This window comes from Physeter macrocephalus, chromosome 19 (genome assembly GCF_002837175.3).
Source record: "Physeter macrocephalus isolate SW-GA chromosome 19, ASM283717v5, whole genome shotgun sequence".
NCBI classification, from domain to species: domain Eukaryota; kingdom Metazoa; phylum Chordata; class Mammalia; order Artiodactyla; family Physeteridae; genus Physeter; species Physeter macrocephalus.
Genome location: NC_041232.1, coordinates 27,310,629 through 27,331,145, shown reverse-complemented (window position 1 = coordinate 27,331,145; position 20,517 = coordinate 27,310,629). Strand labels below are relative to the sequence as shown.

Sequence of the window (20,517 nt, the reverse complement as noted above, 5' to 3'; positions counted from 1 at the left end):
TGGGCGGAGGCTGTCAAGGGGCCGTGGTCCCAGCTGGGAAGGAAGGAGGGCGGCCTGGGTGGCAGCCCAGTGCTTCCGTGCCCAGTGTCTCCGGGGCTGCGAGGACCGCAGGATGGCAAGGGTCTGCTCATCCACGGGGGCTTTAAGAGTGGCTGAGATGGGAAGGAGGGCCTTGTGGTTTGGGGGGAGTGAGGAATGTTAGCTGTAATCCCTCCCGAAGGTGCAGCTCAGAGATAGCAGCGGCATTGATTTGGAGTCTGGGGAGCTGATGTTTCCATTCTGTCCTCACCTCTCTGAGCTCCGCACATCGATCCCCACACTGCAGAGAGACAGTGCTTGGTGCGGTTTCCCTGGGGCTCGGGACCAGTGCAGGCCGCGTGCACCGGGAGGCGACACCTTCTGGACACACTGATTTTCTGATGAGGATCCTGAGCCCGCAGCCCTCTCGCCCCACGTTTGCTGGAATGGTCCCCTGAATGTAGGAACGAGAGGAAGTGCCCGTAATTCAGATGGGCAGTGGTGTTTCAAATCTCATTTCATATTTCAGTGTCTAGAGAAAAACACCTTTTTCTGAGTTTCAGCGTTTTCCCCTTGATCTGTAGGCTTTTAACGTTATACTTTTAAGAGAAGTGTATCAGTATTTTTTTTCCTTCTTGGGCTAAATGTGTCTCGTTTCCCTTTCACTATCCATCTCAAGTCTCCGTGATGCCCTCAGAGCAGGGCGACAGGACTTTTCCGCGCGCCCTGCGGCCGCTCTCAAAGCACAGCTGCTGGCAGCTGGGGCAGTTGCTTTGCTCTCCTTCCCCTGCTTTCTGGGCAATCTCTCGACTTCACCTTGTAACTCTTCCTTTGAAATTGCCACTTCTACCATCGTATTTTTTATCTCTGAGGGGTCCCTCTTAACTTTCTGAATGATCTTCTAAAATTGCATACTGCTCTTTTTTTGTGGGTATAAATGTCTGGTATTTCTTAGCTGAGCCTTTCTTTTTAAAAGATGAAAATGCATCCCCAAAGCTCTGTTTGCACGGGGACTTGTGGGTGGGTGCACACGTGGCCTGTAGTTGGGGGACGCCACATATCAGGGTCTGCAGGGTTTTCCTCTTCCCCAGAGGGGCACCCTCGCCTCTTCCATCTGGGGTCTCGCAGGCCAGGGCAGTGGCCCCCGGGCCCCCTGAGCTGCATGTGGAGTCCCGAGCCAGCCAGTGGCTGATACCCAGTTCCTGGAGAGTCAGCCTCCTGGGTCCTTATGGAATGTCCCTCTGGTAACGTGCCTGGGGCGCTCAGCGTGTTATTTTGTGCAGCTTTTCACCTGATTCTGATTCCAGCGTTGCCCTCCAGCTCTTGATACTTTCAGGGAATGTGGGTGTGGACTGACTTGCTCTCCTCCCTGCAGGCCCTTTGGCTCCAGTGACACCCCCTCCCCCAACACTGCTTCTCCCTGTCATCACTGGTCTGATGGTTGTCTCTTCTCCCATCTCTTTGACCTTGTGAATTTGTGTTTTGTATTCCTTGAACCATTTGACCAAGGGTTTTGGAAGGGGACTGCAGAAAAACGCATGTGTCCTAGTTCCAGTGTGTAACTGGACCCTATCCTAATCAGCTTTAAAGAATTATTTAACAGAGAAAGAGCTGAGATGCGACCTTTATATAATTGAGCAAAGCTGGAGGTTCTTATGCAGCCATCAGATTCTAGAGAGAAAATGTTAGAAATGCAATAATTAGAATTCATCATTTTTACAGGGCGATACCTAGAAAAATAGATTACATCTTTTTAGAGTGCTAAAATTTTGAACAAAATCAATTCTATTTCTAGCAAAACAATGTGATGCATTGCCATATGTCTTAGACCCCTCCAAAAATTTCCAAATTTCTGGAAATAAATGTATTGTGAATATGCCAGTTCTAGGTTAGTTATTGTATATAGATGGGACATGTTTCTTAAACTTATTTTTACCATACTTCTTTTCATTTTATGAAAGCAATATGATTTCACTGTTGAAAATGCTGGTATGAAATAGAGGAAGATATCCCCCTTCCCACCAACTGGAAGTAAGCTCCCGTGTCCTGGGTTCTGTTTAGACTCGGTCAGAATCGGCAGCCTCGATCTTCACGGCTGTGTTCTCTTCCTCTTCCAGGACACCGGTGTCGGGAAATCGAGCATCGTGTGTCGCTTTGTCCAGGATCACTTTGACCACAACATCAGCCCAACCATTGGGTGAGTTCTCACCTGTTCTTCTAATTCACCTTTCCTCCTTTCTGAGCACTCAGAGAGGTCATTCTGTGTCTGAGCCTTCAAGTGGTTTTCATTCCAGCCAGTGAGTGAGATCCAGTCCCAACTGTAAAGACTTGGACAGAAAGTCAGGGACGTTTAGGCAGTGTGTCCGGTCTTACTGTCCCTGTCAATCCCCTCCATCCCCCCAACCAGCCTCCTCACACTGCAGCCTAAGGCCATTTCCTTGATCTCCAAGAGCGTTATTCTGCAAATCATGCTGGCTTTATTTCCAGATGGAAGTCGAGACTTGGGGCAAATCCCTGAGGGTTCTGCTTTGACTCGCCTGCCGGGAAACCGGAACGCATCCACTCACAGCAGAGCTGTCTGCGCAGCCTGTGGGCCGATTGATTTTCCTTTCCTGGCTTAATCCAACGTCAGCATCTCCTTTCTAATGCTTGGGAGGGGAGGGGAGGATTGCTCACCCCAGACCACGACCTTGGAACGTAGGAGCATTTTCCTGTTCCATTTTCCCCTTTCCTACGGATGCCTTCGCCAGATGCGCTTTTGCTGTGCTGCTTTGCAGGTGCCTGATATTTCACTGTCTTAGAACTTGGCCTGGCTTATTTTTCTCCCTGAAGACAGCATGCTCTCTGCAGAGAGCAAGGTTTGGTCTTCCTCAGCAGAGAAACAATGTGTGTGTAAATTTTGAGAACTGGGTAGGATTGATGAGGACAGGGTGATGGTCTCCAGCAGCCGTAAGTGGAGAAAATTTATGGCGGGGCGCACAGCAAGCTTCTGACTCACAACAAGTGAGTCCTCTGGGAGCCCGGCTCTCTCCCACTGAGATCACTGCGCTGGGGAAAGACGGAAGGCTGTGCAAGGGCAGCATTTCAGCAGCGAAAGTTCATCCTTATCGTCCTGTGACTCATAAGAAACCCAGGCTGCTGTTCAGGCAGATTGTCGGCATCCTGAACAGACGTCTGTGTGCACCTCCCTTTCTATTTCGACCTTTACAAGGAATTTGTGGTAACTTCTCTGCCAGATTTTGCTTCCCGCAGAGAACGAAGTCAGTTCAGCATTGCTCACGCCCATCGCTCGAGAAGGCAACCAGAGGGAAGAGAGGATGCCTGAGAGTCTGAAGTCGTAAGCTAGCAAGGAGGCTGAAAAAAAACCCCAAACAACCAAAAGAGCAATGGTTGTCGGTCTTCATTTCAAATAGTGATAGTCTTTCTCCTAGTGGCAGGAAATCAGGAACAGAGAGGGATGCACACGCGTGTGTGTGTAGTGTGTCTGCACATGTAGGTATATACGTACATATTTATATATGATACTCATTACTACTATGACTAGAGCTGTTCCTCACGGGCTTACTGTGTACCAAGTGGGGGATTTCACAGCTATCATTTCCTCATTTGACCCTGCAACAGCCTGTAGATCATGCAGAATAGATCTGGGACCTGTTTCACAGGTGAGCAAACTGAGGGACTTTGTGAGCCCCCGTTCCACAGGCTGGCGGCGGGACCTCTACATTCCCTCCTGACTGTGTCATCAGATTCTTCTTTGACCAGGGTCAAGGCCATCTCTCAGGTCTCAGATTTACGCCCCTCTTATCTGTAAAGTGAAGGGGTTGGCCTGGATTTTTTTTTTTTTTCCCAGTTAGTAAAGTCTACGATTTTAAAGGCACAAACTTAGTTTTCTAAGCCTGAGAACTTTTTAAGGGCAGAGTTGCTGTATTATTTATCCCATTGCCTAGAATATATTGAAAAATGAATGAAAGTCTGCTTACATCAAAGTAGAAACAAAAACAAAAATAAGTACCGAGACAAAATATTGATATAGCTGTCCACATAAAATTTAAAAAAGCGTTTTTAGAAAAAATCCATAAACCAAGTTAAAGGGCAAAGATTTAACTGGAAAAATATTTTTAAAAATATACTGTTACAAAAAGTTGGTGTAAAATACTCAAAAAGGACATAAGAAAGGGATGAACATCCCAACTGAAAAGTGGGAAAAGGTCATGAACTAAAGATTCACAAAAGCAAAACAAGTGAACAGCAAACACTAAAATGATGTCCAGACTTATGATAACCATAACAGAAACAGGAATGAGATACCATTTTCTATGTGTTGTCCTGAAAGATTTGAAAGATTCTTGGTTGGGAAAAGGTCATCTCATACACTGCGGTGGGCATATAGGTTGGTACAACCCACCATTTGGTGAACATAGCAACGTGGAGAATATATGCTTCTAAGAATTAAGCCCAAAGAATAGCTGTACAAGGACACAAAGATTTAGGTACAACGATATTCATGTAACTATTGTCATAATAGTGAAAAATAGGTGATGAAGATGAACTTACATCCATAACATGGTGTGTAATATGCAGTCCCTTTAGATAATGATGTTGATCTGTATTCATAGAAATAGAAAGATGTCCACAATATATAATGTGGGGGAAAAACAAAATTTATGTATCATCAATTTGGGGGTAAAAATTGTGTAAAGATCATTTGGAAGGACATATACCAACTTATTAGCAGTGATTGTGGCTAGGTAGTGAAATTACAGTTGATTTTACTTTCCCATTTTATTTTCATTTTTTGAATTTCTTTTTTGTGAAATACTTAATATTGCTTTTATAATGAGAAAAATAGTAAAGATATTTTTATTTTTAGAATATATTTGCTCTGACTGGTAATCTGGGATGTATAGTTTAAGAACTCTTAAAGAAATGAAATGTCATGGAGCAGATGCGATATGATCATATTAGGTCATATTACTTAGAAAAATACTTAGAATTTCCATTTAGTACAATTGTATGTTGATAATTAGAGCTATTAACCTTGGTGTGTGTGTATGTTGTGGGAACAGTATGGGAATTGCAGGGCCGAATACCTTTCTCCCTGGGACTTCTGTAGTTTGCCTCTTAGTCTTGGGGGAAAGGAGTAGAAATTGAGGAAATATTACTGGGATGAGTGCTGAGTGGTTGGTCGCAGGGCTGGACTCTGCACTGGACCAGGAGGGCCTGCGGGGTCCATGAAAGTGAGAGACACCCTGACATGTTTCCCCTGCAGACTCCGGTGTGCATCTCCTAAGGAGAACATGAGGAGGACACCATTATTGTACCTAGAAAGTTAGTTCAATTCAATGATAATATCTGACATATAGTCTAAATTTAAATTTCTCCAGTTGTCCTCAAAATATCTTTTGAAGCGCTTTTCCTCCTAATCCATGGTCTCCAGGGTCCAGTCAAGGTCCATACAGTGCATTTGGTTGTTTTGTCTCTTTCTCTTAATCTAGGACAATTCCCCTGCCTTTTGTTTTGTTTGCTTTTCATGACACTGACTTATTCCGAGCATCCAGGCTGTTGTCTGGTAGAATGTTCCCCATTCCAGATTTGCCCGATTGCTTCCTCATGATTAAATTCAGATTAAACATTTTTGCCCGGAATGCTGCACAGGTGATGCGTGTACTAATCGCATCACATCAGGAGGCTCCTCATGTCTGGCTGTCACAGGATTGGAGAGGCTTGCTATTTTTTAATGAATGGGAAGCTTTATCCAGTGCAAGGATTTTTACATCTTTCCTGAGCACAAAGAGAAAGCTTTAAGAGGAACTATGCAAAAAAGAAAATAGCAAGGTTTCATTATCTACTGAGAATTTCAAATCCTTCCTTTTTCTTGGAGAAAACAAATGTTTGTTAAGCTACCCATCTTTATCCCTGCACTTAGGCAAGCAGGATGGGAATGAGATACAGTATTCTAAACGCTTCTACCAGTGCTGGATTCATAGAGCAGGGAGTATGCGCCACTGTTTGCACCTCTGCAGGGCCCACACTGTCAAATGCCCAAATACCAGCTGCTCTTTCACTCTTCACTGTGGTGATAATATGTTTTTAAAATCTAAGGTTTTATTTTCTTTCCTGATTTCAGGCATAATATCTTAGAACAATTGAAGATAAATGTTTTGGAAACAGTGTTTTGAATGCATTCTTTGCCTTCTCCCCTGCTAAACCCCCCGTTGGACTAACAGAAAATGCAGAATATTTTTTTTGGTGACAGGACTCCACAGCCCTTCTTTCCTCTCTGTGACCACTGAGAGGAGAGCTTCTGGAGTCCTGCAGAGGCTCCACCTTCACTTGTTGGAAACAAGAGTCTTCGTGAAGGTTGTAGGGGTGATGGGTAACGTGGAGATGTCGGTTTTCTTTTTCAGGGCATCTTTTATGACCAAAACAGTGCCTTGTGGAAATGAACTTCATAAGTTCCTCATCTGGGACACTGCTGGTCAGGAACGGGTAAGAACTGCTGCTGCTGGCTTTCTAGGGAAAATCCTGGGGGAAAAAAAATGCCAACGACCAATGGTTTCTTTGTATTTGGCAAGACTTTTGGTTGCTAGTGATAGAAACCCAGCTTGAAATAATTTAAGCAAAAAAGGAAATGTACTCTTCAGCTATGAGAAAAAGAAGGGGGCAAAATAATCTTAGGGTGAGGCTGAGTTCCATTCCTGCCAACGTGCTGTCCAGGGCGTCCATCTCTTTTCAGTTTTCTTGGCTTGCTTCCCTTTATTTTATTTATTTTTAATTTTTAATTTATTTTATTTATTTATTTATTTATATTGTTGGCTGCACTGGGTCTTCATTGCTGCGTGCGGGCTTTCTCTAGTGGTGAGCAGGGGCTACTCTTCATTGCGGTGCGAGGGCTTCTCGTTGCAGTGGCTTCTCTTGCCGCAGAGCACGGGCTCTAGGTGTGTGGGCTCCAGTAGTTGTGGCACGTGGGCTCAGGAGTTGTGGCTCACGGGCTCTAGAGCGCAGGCTCAGTAGTTGTGGCGCATGGGTTTCGTTGCTCCACGGCATGTGGGATCTTCCCAGAGCAGGGCTTGAACCCGTGTCCCCTGCATTGGCAGGCGGATTCTTAACCACTGTGCCACCAGGGAAGTCCTTGGCTTGCTTACCTTTAAATTGACTTCATTTTTAGACTGACCCACCAGCTTCCCTTCCACAAGGGTGGCAAGGAGGCCTCATCAGCAACCCCAGGAAGCAGGCACCTCTTCCCAGACCTGCCCCTGTGGTCCTCCTCCACCTGGTCATGTGCTCGGGGACTGTGGTGCCCCTTCTGGTGGGGCCAGGCAGTACACTTACCCCTGGAGGTGAGGGCTACGCTCAGTTGCGCCTGAACCCTGCTGGCTGGGAGCCGGACGGGCTTTGTTCCCTGAGGAAAGTCTGGGTTCTCTTGCTTGGAAACAGGGCAATGGTCATTGGGTTACCAGAAACAGCAGATGACTGCTTTCTTATTCCTGATTCTTTTTCTTTGCTGAAGATATTTATGGAGATTACTCAAGAACCTCACATCTTTAGATTTTAAAAAGTGAAATAACAAACACCAGCAGACTGTCTAGAACAGAGAATGTGTGTAGTAAGTAGAGTGTATGTTATCAAAGTTGAGAGGGGTGGCCAGGAGAATTGAACACAGCGGTAACCAATACTTTGTCTTCAACGAGAGCTTTCAGCCTGATCAAAACTTTCACCAGAGCTTGTGATCGTGGAGTGACAGGTTGAACTTCCCCTGATCTGGTCCCAGCTCAGACGTCACCTTCTCTGCCCACCCTGCCTAGAATGTCAGCACTTCCTCCCCGCCCTCCCCACCCCATTTTTCTCCATAGCCCTTACCAGCCTCTAATACACCACTGAATTCACTTATCGATTCTGTGGACCGTCTCCCTCTCAAAGAAAGAAAATCCAGGCTTCAGGATAATCCATCATTTTTCATCATCAGCTCCTGACAAATCAAGTGTGTGTTTAGATAATTTTCATTTTCTATAAATCCACTCTTAAAATGAACATTCCAGCATTTGTAGATTAAGGCGTTTCAGAGATTTCCTTTTCTTTAATTGGGACGAATCTTCTGTCCTACAAATGCTAACCTCATTAGAATGTCTTCTGTTTCTCTGCGGAATTGAGAGTGCAGATATGCACATATGAAGCCGCTGCCTGGGGCCCCTCTTTCTCTGTTTCCTGAAGTGAGGGGGATGGATTCCAGGGGAAATGTCTTTTTAGGGACCTCTTCTGAATGTACTTGTGTGTTCTCTGTAGTAGATCTGCTAGGTTTTTGTTTTGGGAGTTTGAGGGGTTGTTATTTAAACTTAAGCAGTGAGATTTTCTTGCTTCCCTTTTTATTTTTGCCCATGAAATAGTTGATTTTGCAGCTGCTTTTAGTGAGCGTAATAAGTCAATTTTACATAGATCTGGCAGCGCTGCGGCTTCTACCGCCGGCTGCCGTGTCCTGAAGGCTTGCTATGCTCCAGCCCTGTGCTGAGTGCCTTCTGTGCACCAATGCATTTAGCCTGCTCACAGCACTCTGAGCTGGGGACTGTCTTTATCTCCATTTACAGGGGAGGTGACCCAGGCACAGAGAGGTTAAGTAACTTGCTCAAGATCACACAGCTAATAAGGTATAAAGCTGAAATTTGAATCCAGCATTCTGGGTCCTGTGCTTTATAGTTCTGTTATGATAGAAAAATCATACAAAACCATACAGTTGAAAGTAAAATTATCCAAAATCCCAACCCCCAGATGTTTCCACTGTTGACAGTAGGTGACCATCCTTCAGATAGCTCACTGTGTGTGCTGATAATTTCATATCAATGGGATCATGAGTCTTTATAATCTGCCGTTTTCACTTGATAATAGTGTCCTTAAAGGGAGATTTCTGTATAATCTAAACAGGACATTTGACATTTACTTACTTATTCCAATGAAATATTCAAGAGGTTGATTGCTTTTGATGAAATTTGGCTCTAAAGTGACTATTTTAGTTTGGAGTCTGGCCCACTTAGCGTCTCAAAGCAACATAGCAATAAAATTTTTTTCATATGACTGTATTTTTAATTCTTCTAATTGCTTTTCTGAAATTTGATTCTTAGAGGTTATAGACACCTGTGACTATATTACTGTGCCTATAATTTGAAAAGTGTTAGCCTTGTAAGTGCAAGGCACAACTCCGTACTAGTGATTCTCTTTATACTTCAGGGAGGAGGGATGGGGTTTGGGTGGTAACTTCAGGTGAATCCAGTTTGTGGCGAGCGAGTGAGCCGTATCCACCCAGACTCTTGGTTGTCCGATGCCTCGGACCCTCGAAGGGCTGGTGTGTGACTCCTGGCTGACCTTGTCCGTGGTCCCCCTGTGCGGTCTCTCTAGGATGGCAGTCTTTCAGTCGTTTTGGCAGCTCGTGGCGGGACTTAATCGTGCTCATAATGACGTTGCCTCATGTTTGAGCTAAAAATAAATTCCCTGCTGTTGCTGGTGCAGAGTGCTGTTGGTTCTCTCATTAATTGTTGGAGTCCAATGCGTTTTATTTTCCCTGCTTATCTTCGTAGAAATCTGCTGCTGTTCTCCTTAGTTTTCACAACGCTAAACAAACCCAATCTCTTTGGATTTATGAGTTGACAATATCAAGACAGATTTCTGTGTCCTCAAGGAGGGAGACTGCTGAGTGCAGTGCTTTGCATATGTTAATTCCTCAAAATTAGACCAAGTCTGTGTCTGCCTGGCACACACGGCACTTCCGTCGATGCGCTACTTACTGCCGGTACTAATCCTGCATTATACGTGTGGCACAGATTCGTACTCTTGAAAGTTAATTTTTCCCTCTGGGCACTGAAGATGTAAAAGGATCCCAGTTCTCCTGTCCTTGTATAAGAGTGCATTCATTCTTTTTTTGTTTTACATTTTATTGGAGTATAGTTGATTTACAGTGTTGTGTTGATTTCTGCTGTATAGCAAAGTGACTCACTTATACATATATACACTCTTTTCCATTACAGTTTATCACAGGATATTGAATATAGTTCCCTGTGCTGTACAATAGGACCTTGTTGTTTATCCATCCTATATATAATAGTTTGCCTCTGCTAATCCCAAACTCCCAGTCCTTCCCTGCCCGGCGCCATTGGCAACCACAAGTCTGTTCTCTCTGTCTGTGAGTGTGTTTCTGTTTCATAGATATGTTCATTTGTGTCGTACTTTAGATTTCACATATAAGTGATATCATATGGTATTTGTCTTTCTCTTTCTTTCTTCATTTAGTATGACAATCTCTAGGTCCATCCATGTTGCTGCAAATGGCATTATTTCATTCTTTTTGTGGCTGAGTAGTATTCCATTGTGTATATGTACCACATCTTCTTTATCCATTCCTCTGTTGATGGACATTTAGGTTGTTTCCATGTCTTGGCTATTGCGAATAGTGCTGCTATGAACATAGGGGTGCATGTATCTTTTCAAACTAGAGTTTTGTCTGGGTCTAAGAGTGCATTCTTTCTTGATATGTTGTCTTAATTTTGCTTTTAGTTCAGCCATATATGATGGGCGTCCTCCAGTTCTTTCAATGGCAAATGGTCATCCACCGAGTGCCTCTGTAAGAAAAATGGTTTAAAAAAAAGTAACCATTTTCAATTGATTGTTGAATCCAATTTGTTAAAAGCTTACCATTTTCGAGATGTGTGCATTTACTTTGCTGCTCCCCAGAGGGCTGTTGCCAGGGAAGAGTGCCCGTGTTGGAGCTCGGCGGGGGCTTCTGGGGTTTCCATCCTGCCCTGTTCGCCTGGGTGCTGGTTTCCGCTTCATGCTGATCTGTGAGGAGGAGCATCGGTAGGTGAGCAAAACCCCGAGAAGGATGCTCTCAGGGACCGCAGCTCAGAGAGCGCCCCGGGGAAGACAAAGGGATTTATCTGCCCGGTCTGTCCTCCCATCGTCAGAGTTTGTGAGGGGAGATGAGACTTCTGTCCCACGGTATCAACACGTCATTCCTTCCCTTGGAGTTTCCTTTGATTTCCTCCTTTGTTTTTTCACTTAAACTAGGGACCAGCATATCCTCATTGCTATTAAATATCACAATGTGAGATGCAACCTTCAGTTTCTAGATGTGTGCTTCCAGATCCTTCTGTGCCTGCTTTAAAACACAATCACAATCTATAGAATAATGCCATTGAAAATGTGAGTATCTTGGAAAAATGTCAGGCTTCCTTCTCTTGGTCTGATCCATCAGAGCAGCATTATTTTAAGAATCTAACCTGGAAAAATATTAGCATCATCTTATTCTTTTTTTAAAAAAATTAATTAATTAATTTTATTTATTTATTTTTGGCTGCGTTGGGTCTTTGTTGCTGCGCGCGGGCTCTCTTTAGTTGCGGCAAGCGGGGGCTACTCTTCGTTGCGGTGCGTGGACTTCTCATTGCGGTGGCTTCTCTTGTTGCGGAGCACAGGCTCTAGGGCGTGTAGACTTCAGTAGTTGTGACACGTGGGCTCAGTAGTTGTGGCTCGCGGGCTCTAGAGCGCAGGCTCAGCAGTTATGGCGCACGGGCTTAGTTCCTCCGCGGCATGTGGGATCTTTTTTTTTTTTTTTTTTTTGTGGTACGCGAGCCTCTCACTGTTGTGGCCTCTCCCGTTGCGGAGCACAGGCTCCGGACGCACAGGCTCAGCGGCCATGGCTCACGGGCCGCTCCCCGGCATGTGGGATCTTCCTGGACCGGGGCACGAACCGGTGTCCCCTGCATTGGCAGGCAGATTCTCAGCCACTGCGCCACCAGGGAAGCCTGGCATGTGGGATCTTCCTGGACCAGAGCTCAAACCCGTGTCCCCAGCATTGGCAGGCGGATTCTTAACCACTGCGCCACCAGGGAATCCCTCATCTTATTCTTTTGTTTCATTTGGTTAGAGTCAGTGTTATAGCTGTCTGTCTTTCCTAGTGGACTGCCTGAGCCGTAACGGGTGCATTTGTGTAATTTTGGTTTCAAATGAACCACAGTCACAGACTCCACAAAGGCGAGTTGATGATTCCGTTATTAGCATAAAAACTCTCCAGTCCTCTGCAAACATCTGAAGTTGGATAGACTGGCTTCTGAAATCAAGCTCATTGTTTTATGCTTTTTTAAGGATGAAATTGAAGAACACACATACAGACTAAAAAATAGCCTCCCCTCAAATCCCCCAGCCCTCGGCTAATTTCAGTCTCTAGATTTTCCTAATCTGGACATTTCATATAAATGGACTCATGCAGTCTGTGGGTTTTCTGACTGTCTTCTTTCACTGAGCATAATGTCATCAAGGTTCATCTGTGTTGTAGCTGGGTCAGTACTTCCTCCTTACGGCTCATTTATGTTCCATCGTATGGATTACTACATTTTGTTTATCCATCCATCAGTTGATGGACGTTTGGGTTGTTTACACTTTTTGGCTTTTATGAATAAATGGTGCTGTGAACATTCTTGTACAAGTTTTTGTGCAGATGCATTTTTAAAAATCTCTTGGGTATGTATCTAGGGGTGAAATTGGTCGTGACTCTTAAGTTTAGCATTCTGAGGAGCTGCCAAGCTGTTTTCCAAAGTGCTTGCACCATTTTATATTCCTACCAGCAATGCATGAGGTTCCAATTTCTCCACATTTTTGCCTAACTCATGTCACTGGATTTGCTCCTGTATGTTCGTCTGAGAGTTTTATAGTCTTAGCTCTTACATTTAGCTCTCTGATCATTTGTTGTTACTTTTTGTGTATCTTGGTAAGAAAGGAATTCAGCTTCATTCTTTGTATGTCAGTATCATACACACAATTGAAAAGACTATTCTTTGCCCAGTTAGTTGTCTTGGCACCTTTGTTGAAGATCAATTGGCCACACGTGTGAAGGTTTAATTCCTGACTCTCGGTCCTATTCCTTTGATCTAAAATTTTCCTGTAGCTTTGTAGTAAGCTTTGAAATTGGGAAGTATGAGTCCTCCAACTTTGTTTTTCTTTTTCAAGGTTCTTTTGGCTCTTCTGGGTCCCTTGCATTTCCACATGAATTTTAGGATCAGCTTGTAAATGATTATCAAAAAAACTCCAGTTAGGATTTTGATAGGGATTGTATTGAATCCATAGTGAATCTGAGGTTACCTACTCCTTAAACCTTTAAATTATAAGTGATAAGTGAGTTTCACACTGTCTTTCATCTTTTTGGAGATTACTCGTGATTTGGAAGTGCAGTCTTGACCTCAGAGTAGTACCTAAAGAAAAAATGTTGAATAAAGTATTCAATCTTTTAAATGTTTAAATGTGGTCCCTGTAGTAAATTCATGTAGTACCATAAACAAGGTCATATTTGTGAAGTTATCACTTACAATGTACCAAACCATTATTAGACTTGAAATTTATGGTATTTAACTAAATATATTTTTTAAAAGAAGGAATCAGTCGTCAAAGTAGTAGTATCTGCAGCTGATTTAGTTTTATTTCAGCAATATTATCTAACCCAAGACCAGACTTTATGACTTAATACATACTGCTAATGATAATGTGATCATATTCTGAAACTCATTGATTCAAAAGGCTTATGGGTCACTTTCCTAGTGAGTGCACAGACTTTTTCTTTCCCCCAATTGTGAGAGATTTTAAAAGATTCCAGAAAATATATACTAAAGAGCTATATTGGCACCACCCGGGTTTGTTTAATCTTTACTTGTTCCTTCTGTCAGGAGTTTTCCTTGAGCCCCGGGTACCTGGAGAAGGAAAAGTCACTGAGGCCCCAGGAGCTGATGGCTTCATGGGTGCAGTTGTGAAAACTTGGGTGCCCGGGCTGGTTAGCGGTACTGCTTGTTCCCCTACTTCGGCTGAATTCTGCCAGCACCTACCAGTCTCCCATCATTTGGAAACTTAGGTGATTGGAGGTCGGGTGCTGGGATGCAGTTGAGAATGCTGTGGCCTCACTGCTGGGTCTGAATGGGTCCTTGAGAAGGAAAAGAGAACTGAACACAGCAAGTATCTGAGGTCAAGTTCAGGCTCTTTTACAAACATCAAAAGAAACCTGTCTGCTGCTCTCTTTCCTTCTTTCTCAGGGCCCTGGAGTCCATGGTCAGGAAAGTGGTTCACTATTCATAGGCTGCAGCTAAAGTCAGAGGAAATTTTGACCTTCAGGAATCCTTGAAGAAAGAGGCCTCTTACAGGCTCCAAATGAGCTGCTCTTTGTTTTCTCCCTGACTCGCCTTGCAGCCCCTGGAAAGAGAGGCCCAGCTCCCAGCACGGAGCACACACTTGGAGCACTGCTGGGGGGGGGCTCCATCCTGGGGCGCCTCCTCACAAACTTCCATGTGGGTCTCCCTTCAATGGGAGGAGGTAGAGTACATGCACCCCCTGCCCCAGAGAACAGTGCTGTCACAGGGTGAATCAAGGTCCGAATAAGGGAACTACCCCCTCGCTCCATCACCCACCAAGAACGCTCCCAGAAAGGAAAACTGGATGAAGGTTTTATGGGAAGAAGACAGCTTAGAAACCTGCAGATGTGCTGTGTGCTATTAAAATGAGATCAACAGCTGTCAACGGGGCCAGGTCACAGCAGCTCCTCTTATTTTTTTTTATTTATATTTTTATTTTTTAAAATTTTTATTGGAGTAGAGTTGATTTAAAATGTTGTGTTAGTTTCTATTGTACAGCAAAGTGAATGAGGTATACATATACATATTCCACTCTTTTTTAGATTCTTTTCCCATATAGGCCATTACAAAGCATTGAGTAGAATTCCCTGTGCTATACAGTAAGTTCTCGTTAGTTATCTATTTTATATATGGTAGTGTTTATATGTCAATCCCAATCTTCCAACTTGTCCCTCCCCTCCCCTTTCCCTCCCTGGTAACCATAAGTTTGTTTTCTACATCTGTGACTCTATGTATGTTTTGTAAATAAGATCGTTTGTACCATTTTTTTTAGTTTCCACATATAAGGACTATCATGTGATACCTGTCTTTGTCTGACTTACTTCACTCTATATGACAGTCTCTAGGTCCATCCACATTGCTGCACGTGACATTATTTCGTTCTTTTTTAGCGGCTCCTCTTAGAAGAAGCCCCAGGAGTCTCCTTTAGTTAAAAGTGGTACAGCCCAAGAGGGGTAGTTATCTGGCGGCAGAAACTTCAGGAAAAAAGCCTGACAGTGGCGTGGGAAAGGGGACAGAGCTAGTTGCTCATAGACCTGGTTCCCAGGGTTGTTCCGTGTGTGGGTGTTGGTGTCATTCAGGAAAATAGGACTTTAGGTTCAGAATTGCCCTCCTGTGTGTCAGAGATGCTGCTGACAGGAGAGCAAGAGGAAGGACACGTCCATGTACTAAAATAATAAATCCTTCGGGAAACACTGGAAACGTCTCTGCCCACGGCCAGTGGGATGGGACACTGGAAGTGGGGAAGGGGATGGGGAGTGGGGACCCAGGAGTTGGGGGCGGGAATCTCAGCCCTGAGCTGGTCTGAAAGGGGCCCAGCCCCTTGCCCTCTGCATCCTCCCCATCACGACAGACCCCACTATCTTCCTTTGTTCCCCAGAGGGCATCTCCCTGTCCTGTGGAGGGATGTGGCTCCTCTAGATGAAGATGCTTCGATAATTGGGCTTTTACCGTGTGTATCTAGTCTGGGACGTGACACCCTAAGTGGCTTCTAATTGTGAGGCCTGGTCTGTGCCGCTTGGGTTGAGGCCAGTTTCCCCCTGTGACTCTCGAGCAACCTGGGGCAGAGAGCAGGTCGTGTCTACACAGGGACAGAGGAGTGTCCTCTGAGAGGGACCTCACCGTGTGTGCCTTTATCTCCAGAGCAGCCCCTCTGAAGGCGGTGCCTCCACCCTCCACTCCAAGGAAAATGTGCGCTTTGGAGGACGGGGATTTGTCTGTCTTCTTCACCTTCTCTGTTTCCTGTGGCTTCAAACAACCCGGGCTCATGCTCTCACAGGTCTGGGCAGGTTCCTTCGCAGAGGCTCTGGGAAGAATCCGTTTCCTGGCCTTTTACAGAGGCCGCCCACAGTCTTTGGTTTGTGGCTTCTTCGTCCATCTTCAAAGCCAGCAGCAGAGCATCTTCAAGTTCCTCTGACTCGCCTGCCTCCCTCTTCCATGTGAGAGGACCCTTGTGATGACATTGGGCCCACCTGGTAACCCAGGGTAACTGTCCATCCCAGGATCAGCTGGCCAGGGACCCAGTGCCCGTCGCTGTGCACTGTAACATCACCACAGGTCCAGGGATTAGGTGGAAACCTTTGGGGGCTGTTATCCTACCTACCAACCGTGAGTCTCCATGTCTTAGAACGGTCCCTGTCACGTGTCAGGTGTCCAGGTGATAGCTGATGAATGAATGAGTAAAGTTAGTGCCAACCCGTATCTTCATCTCTGTAAGCAATGCTTCTTCATTTCAGAGAATCAGCTGATGAGTGGAAAAAGCGTGGAATTTGGGGTCAGAAGACCTGTGTTCAAGGTCTTTTAAGAGCTGTGTGTCTGTGGGCAATTTACATAATCATCCGGAGCCTCAGTTTTCTCATCTGTAAAATGGTAACACCCCCACCCCACCCCATCCCCCTGTCTAGCCTGCCTGCACAGGGTATTGGCTCATCCTGTGGGTTCAGTCTCTGAATGTTTGTTGAGTTCCTGCTGCTGCCCAGATAGGGGGTCACCGAAGGTTCTCGGAGGAGGAGGTGGCAGCTGAGAAATGTGTGAATGAAGGAGGGGGCGAGCCATGTGGGTATGGGTGGAGGAGGGTCCCAGCTGGGGGAAAAACCTGCAACTCCCTGTGGCTGCAGGTTCAGGCCTGGTGCCCCAGCGACGAGGGCCTTAGACACCACAGTCCAGGGGTGGATTTTATGCTAAGTTAGACAGATGTTGAACAGGAAGGTGACACATTTGACTTATATTTGAAGAAAAATCCTTCTGCTTTACAGTTAACATGATATGATGCCAAGTGTTTCCTGCATTGGACTTCAGTGGTGGGGGTGGTCTGGGCGGTGACGGGGGGCGGATATTAGGGGCCGCGGGTCAGGGGTGCTGAGTCTGGGGGATAAGAGCACTGACGTGCATTATACTCTGCTCTTTTCTTGTGTGTGTGTTTGAAAATTTCCATGATAAAAAGTTAAAAATAGATTCGACAGTGTATGTAAACAAATATCGCAACCCAGCAGTAAAAGACAGCATCCCCCAGCCCCTGCTGTGCAGCCAGCATGGAGGCCACGGCAACATCTAAATGCACTGATGGAAGCTTTGGGACGGTAGGTCACGGGAGGCCGACCTGGGCTCAGGAAGGTGATGCACGGGGCGGCGGGGAGGTTTCCTCGTGGCTGCATCGAGGGCCAGCTTTGCTGGCACCGGGGTGGCCGGCGCCTGGGAGTGCGGGGTCGCCAGCTCAGGTACGATCCCGGGTGATGCTCTGTGGTCCCACTGCGCGGGGGACTCGCCTCCACAATGGGACATTGAAGCTCAGAGGGCTGAGTACACAGAGCCTGGAGGAGAGAGAGGGAGACGTGACCCCATCACCACTTTTCCTCCGATGATTTAGGGGCAAGTGGGGCACACGTGGTTCTGCACTTATAGGACCGCTCCCCACCCCCGCAGCCAACTGGACTGAGAGCTGAGGGTCCCCGTGGTTGGGTTTTTCATGGGTGGGAGAAACGTGAATTGCTACAGTGCTTCGAAACCTTGACTTCTGTCTTACACATTATTCTAGGGATCAGAATAGGCCAGCTCATGACCTTGTCTTTTAAAACACGCTGATCTGTTTCCCCTTACTCCCACGCCGACACCTTTTTTGTGGAAAGACATTTGGATTTGGTCCTACCATTTTCTGCTACAGAAGGTTGGCACGCACCTTGTCAGGTGACCCTAAACCCCAGCTTCCTCCTGGGACTTTTGCTTTAACCCTTTGATCTCCGAATGCAGAGGAAGCCCTTTGACATTAACTGGCACATTAAAAGAAAAAAGAAAGCAGAGGGGGGAAAAATCCCCTCTCATTGCAAAAGTAGTGTATCCTGTTAAAAATTTTTTAAAAATAATTAGGAAATATGGAAACAAGTGATGGTTTGCCTATAATGGCATTATTCAGAAATAACCATTTTCATAGGCTTTTCTATTAAACTTTACATATTATTGGATTTTAGGACATCTGAGTAGGCATGTTAAATAGGCCTCTGCTTTTCTGTGGAGAGAGAGGGTCTGTGTAAAACTTAGAAACGCTCTTCTGAATGACACAGAAAGTGCATTCAGTAGTGGTTTTTCCATTCAACTTTTGCCAGCTGAGAATGTCGGAATGTCAGGAATTTTCCTCTACCACTTCCCTCTTTGTTTGAATCCTGAGGGACCTCGGGATGTGTTTTGGCTTCTGCCCTTGAGTGTGCGTGGCCCTGGTGTTCTGGGGGAGGGTGAGAATTTATGCTCGAGCGCTGGCCCTCGAGACAGACCAGCACTGGCTCCCAGGCTGCATGGAAGCATCTCACCAGGGACAGAGTGTTCTCTGAAAATCCTAAAACAACCAGTCCCTGAAGTTCCAGGACCCGATGCCAGAGCCCCCTGGCTTGGGTTACTCATCTGGGGAGAGACAGCCTAGCTGGTGCCTGTCCTTGTTTGGAAATTTCATGTATTTTCCACCACTGCTCATCCTTGATGTGCAGAATTTTGCTACTCTGGAATTTATGACACCACCAACCTGCGTGTAAGGAGTTTTGCCTGAAGCAGACTGGGTGGTCTAAAGGATTAGGTTTCCTGGACTTTCTGCCTGTGTGCTGAGGGTGTGTGTGTGTGTGTGTGTGTGTGTGTGTGTAGGCACACAAAGGGTGCTGTGGGATGGGAAGAAGGGAGCTTTGTTTTGCAGGTATGGCAAGAGCAGGGCAGGGGAAGGAGGTTCCATGCAGAGCCTGTCTCACCTTGAACCGTGAGTGTCCTCACAGAGCTGGGAAAACCTGAGCTGTCACCACCCACGCCCCGCCACCGCCACCCCCAAACCGGTACAGAGCCAGACGCAGGTCAACACCCCGTCTTGGATCTTCATCCTGTGCCCCTAAGGTGGGTTCTCAGGACACTCACTAGGTCCCTAGATGTTAATAAATATTACTTGAAAAAAGGTAAAAAGTAAATCAAAAATTCTGAGTTAAAAGCAAAATAAATAGGTTCCTTTACTACAGAAATTTTCAGAGCCTTTCATGTACTAATAAAACTCCGTAAACCTCCAGGGGAACATTGTAATATGTAGAGTTTCTCAAACTTACATGACCAAGAAACCTTTTTTCCAAAAAGTACTTCAGCTCACAGGGTTCTGCAGAAAACCCTTCCTTGGGAAATACTAAGCCATCCTGCCTCACGTGCCATTTCATATTTTTCAGAAACTTGAGTGTAATTGCTGCCCAGTATTCCATCATACGGCTAAGCCAAAGTTACGTTTCCAGTCCCCGATGGTTAGGCATTGAGGTTGATTACAATTTTTCAGCATTACCGATGATTCTGGAATGAATTCTGGTTTCTTCGAGGCCACCTCTGATCATCCCCTTCAGAAGTGGAATTGTTGAGTCAAAGCATATGAATGTTTCAAGACTTTTAAAAAAATTTTAATTTTATTGGGAGTATAGTTGATTTACAATGTTATGTTAGTTTGAAGTGTACAAAAAAGTGATTCAGCTGTACATATACATATATTCAATCTTTTTTAGATTCTTTTCTCATGTAGGATTATCACAGAATATTGAGTAGAGTTGCCTGTGCTATACAGTAGGTCCTTGTTGGTTATCTATCTTATACATGGTAGTGTGCATGTGTTCATCCCAAGCTCCTGATTTATCCTTCCCCCCAACATTTCTCCTTTGGTAACCATAAGTTTGTTTTCTCTGTCTGTACGTCTGTTTCTGTTTTGTAAATAAGTTCGTGTCATTTTTAAAAATTAGATTCCATATATGAGTGATATCATATGATATTTGTCTTTGACTTTCTTCACTTAGTATGATGATCTCTAGGTCCATCCATGTTGCTACAAATGGCATTATTTTATTCTTCTTTATGGCTGAGTAATATTCCATTGAATATATGTACCACATCTTCTTTATCCACTCTTCTGTCGATGGACATTTAGGTAAGACTTTCTAAATACATTGTCCAGATGCTTTCCAGAAAGGTCATGCCCACTTATCATTTTGCCCGTTGCTGGAAGTGAGAGCCGCACTTTGCACCTGTGAAAGCTGAGGGTCTTAGAAGCTCAGAGAAGGCCGTTCCCTTGCCCTTACCCTGTAGACATCCAGCAATTACAAACAGTCACACACATGGACATAAACAGCCTCTTCTTTTGAGGGACAGATTGACTGTTCACAATGCCTGTGCTTCTTCTAAACAAATGTCACCTGAGAATTATCTGAACACTTTTTTTTTTTTTTTTTTTTTTTTTTTTGCGGTACGCGGGCCTCTTACTGCTGTGGCCTCTCCCGTTGCGGAGCACAGGCTCCGGACGCGCAGGCCCAGCGGCCACGGCTCACGGGCCCAGCCGCTCCGCGGCATGTGGGATCTT

The 20,517-nt window shown here is 45.2% G+C and overlaps 1 protein-coding gene across 2 annotated transcripts in view; it reads left to right on the top strand.

Annotated features, from left to right (window-relative positions):
* RAB31 (RAB31, member RAS oncogene family) overlaps positions 1-20,517 on the top strand; it is a 114,009-nt gene that overhangs the window by 39,012 nt on the left and 54,480 nt on the right. For both annotated transcript variants that reach the window (XM_007127165.4, XM_007127164.4), the window contains exons 2-3: positions 2,136-2,215; positions 6,426-6,507. In XM_007127165.4, coding sequence (XP_007127227.1) covers positions 2,136-2,215; positions 6,426-6,507 — 162 coding nt within the window. The remainder of the gene's footprint in view (positions 1-2,135; positions 2,216-6,425; positions 6,508-20,517) is intronic.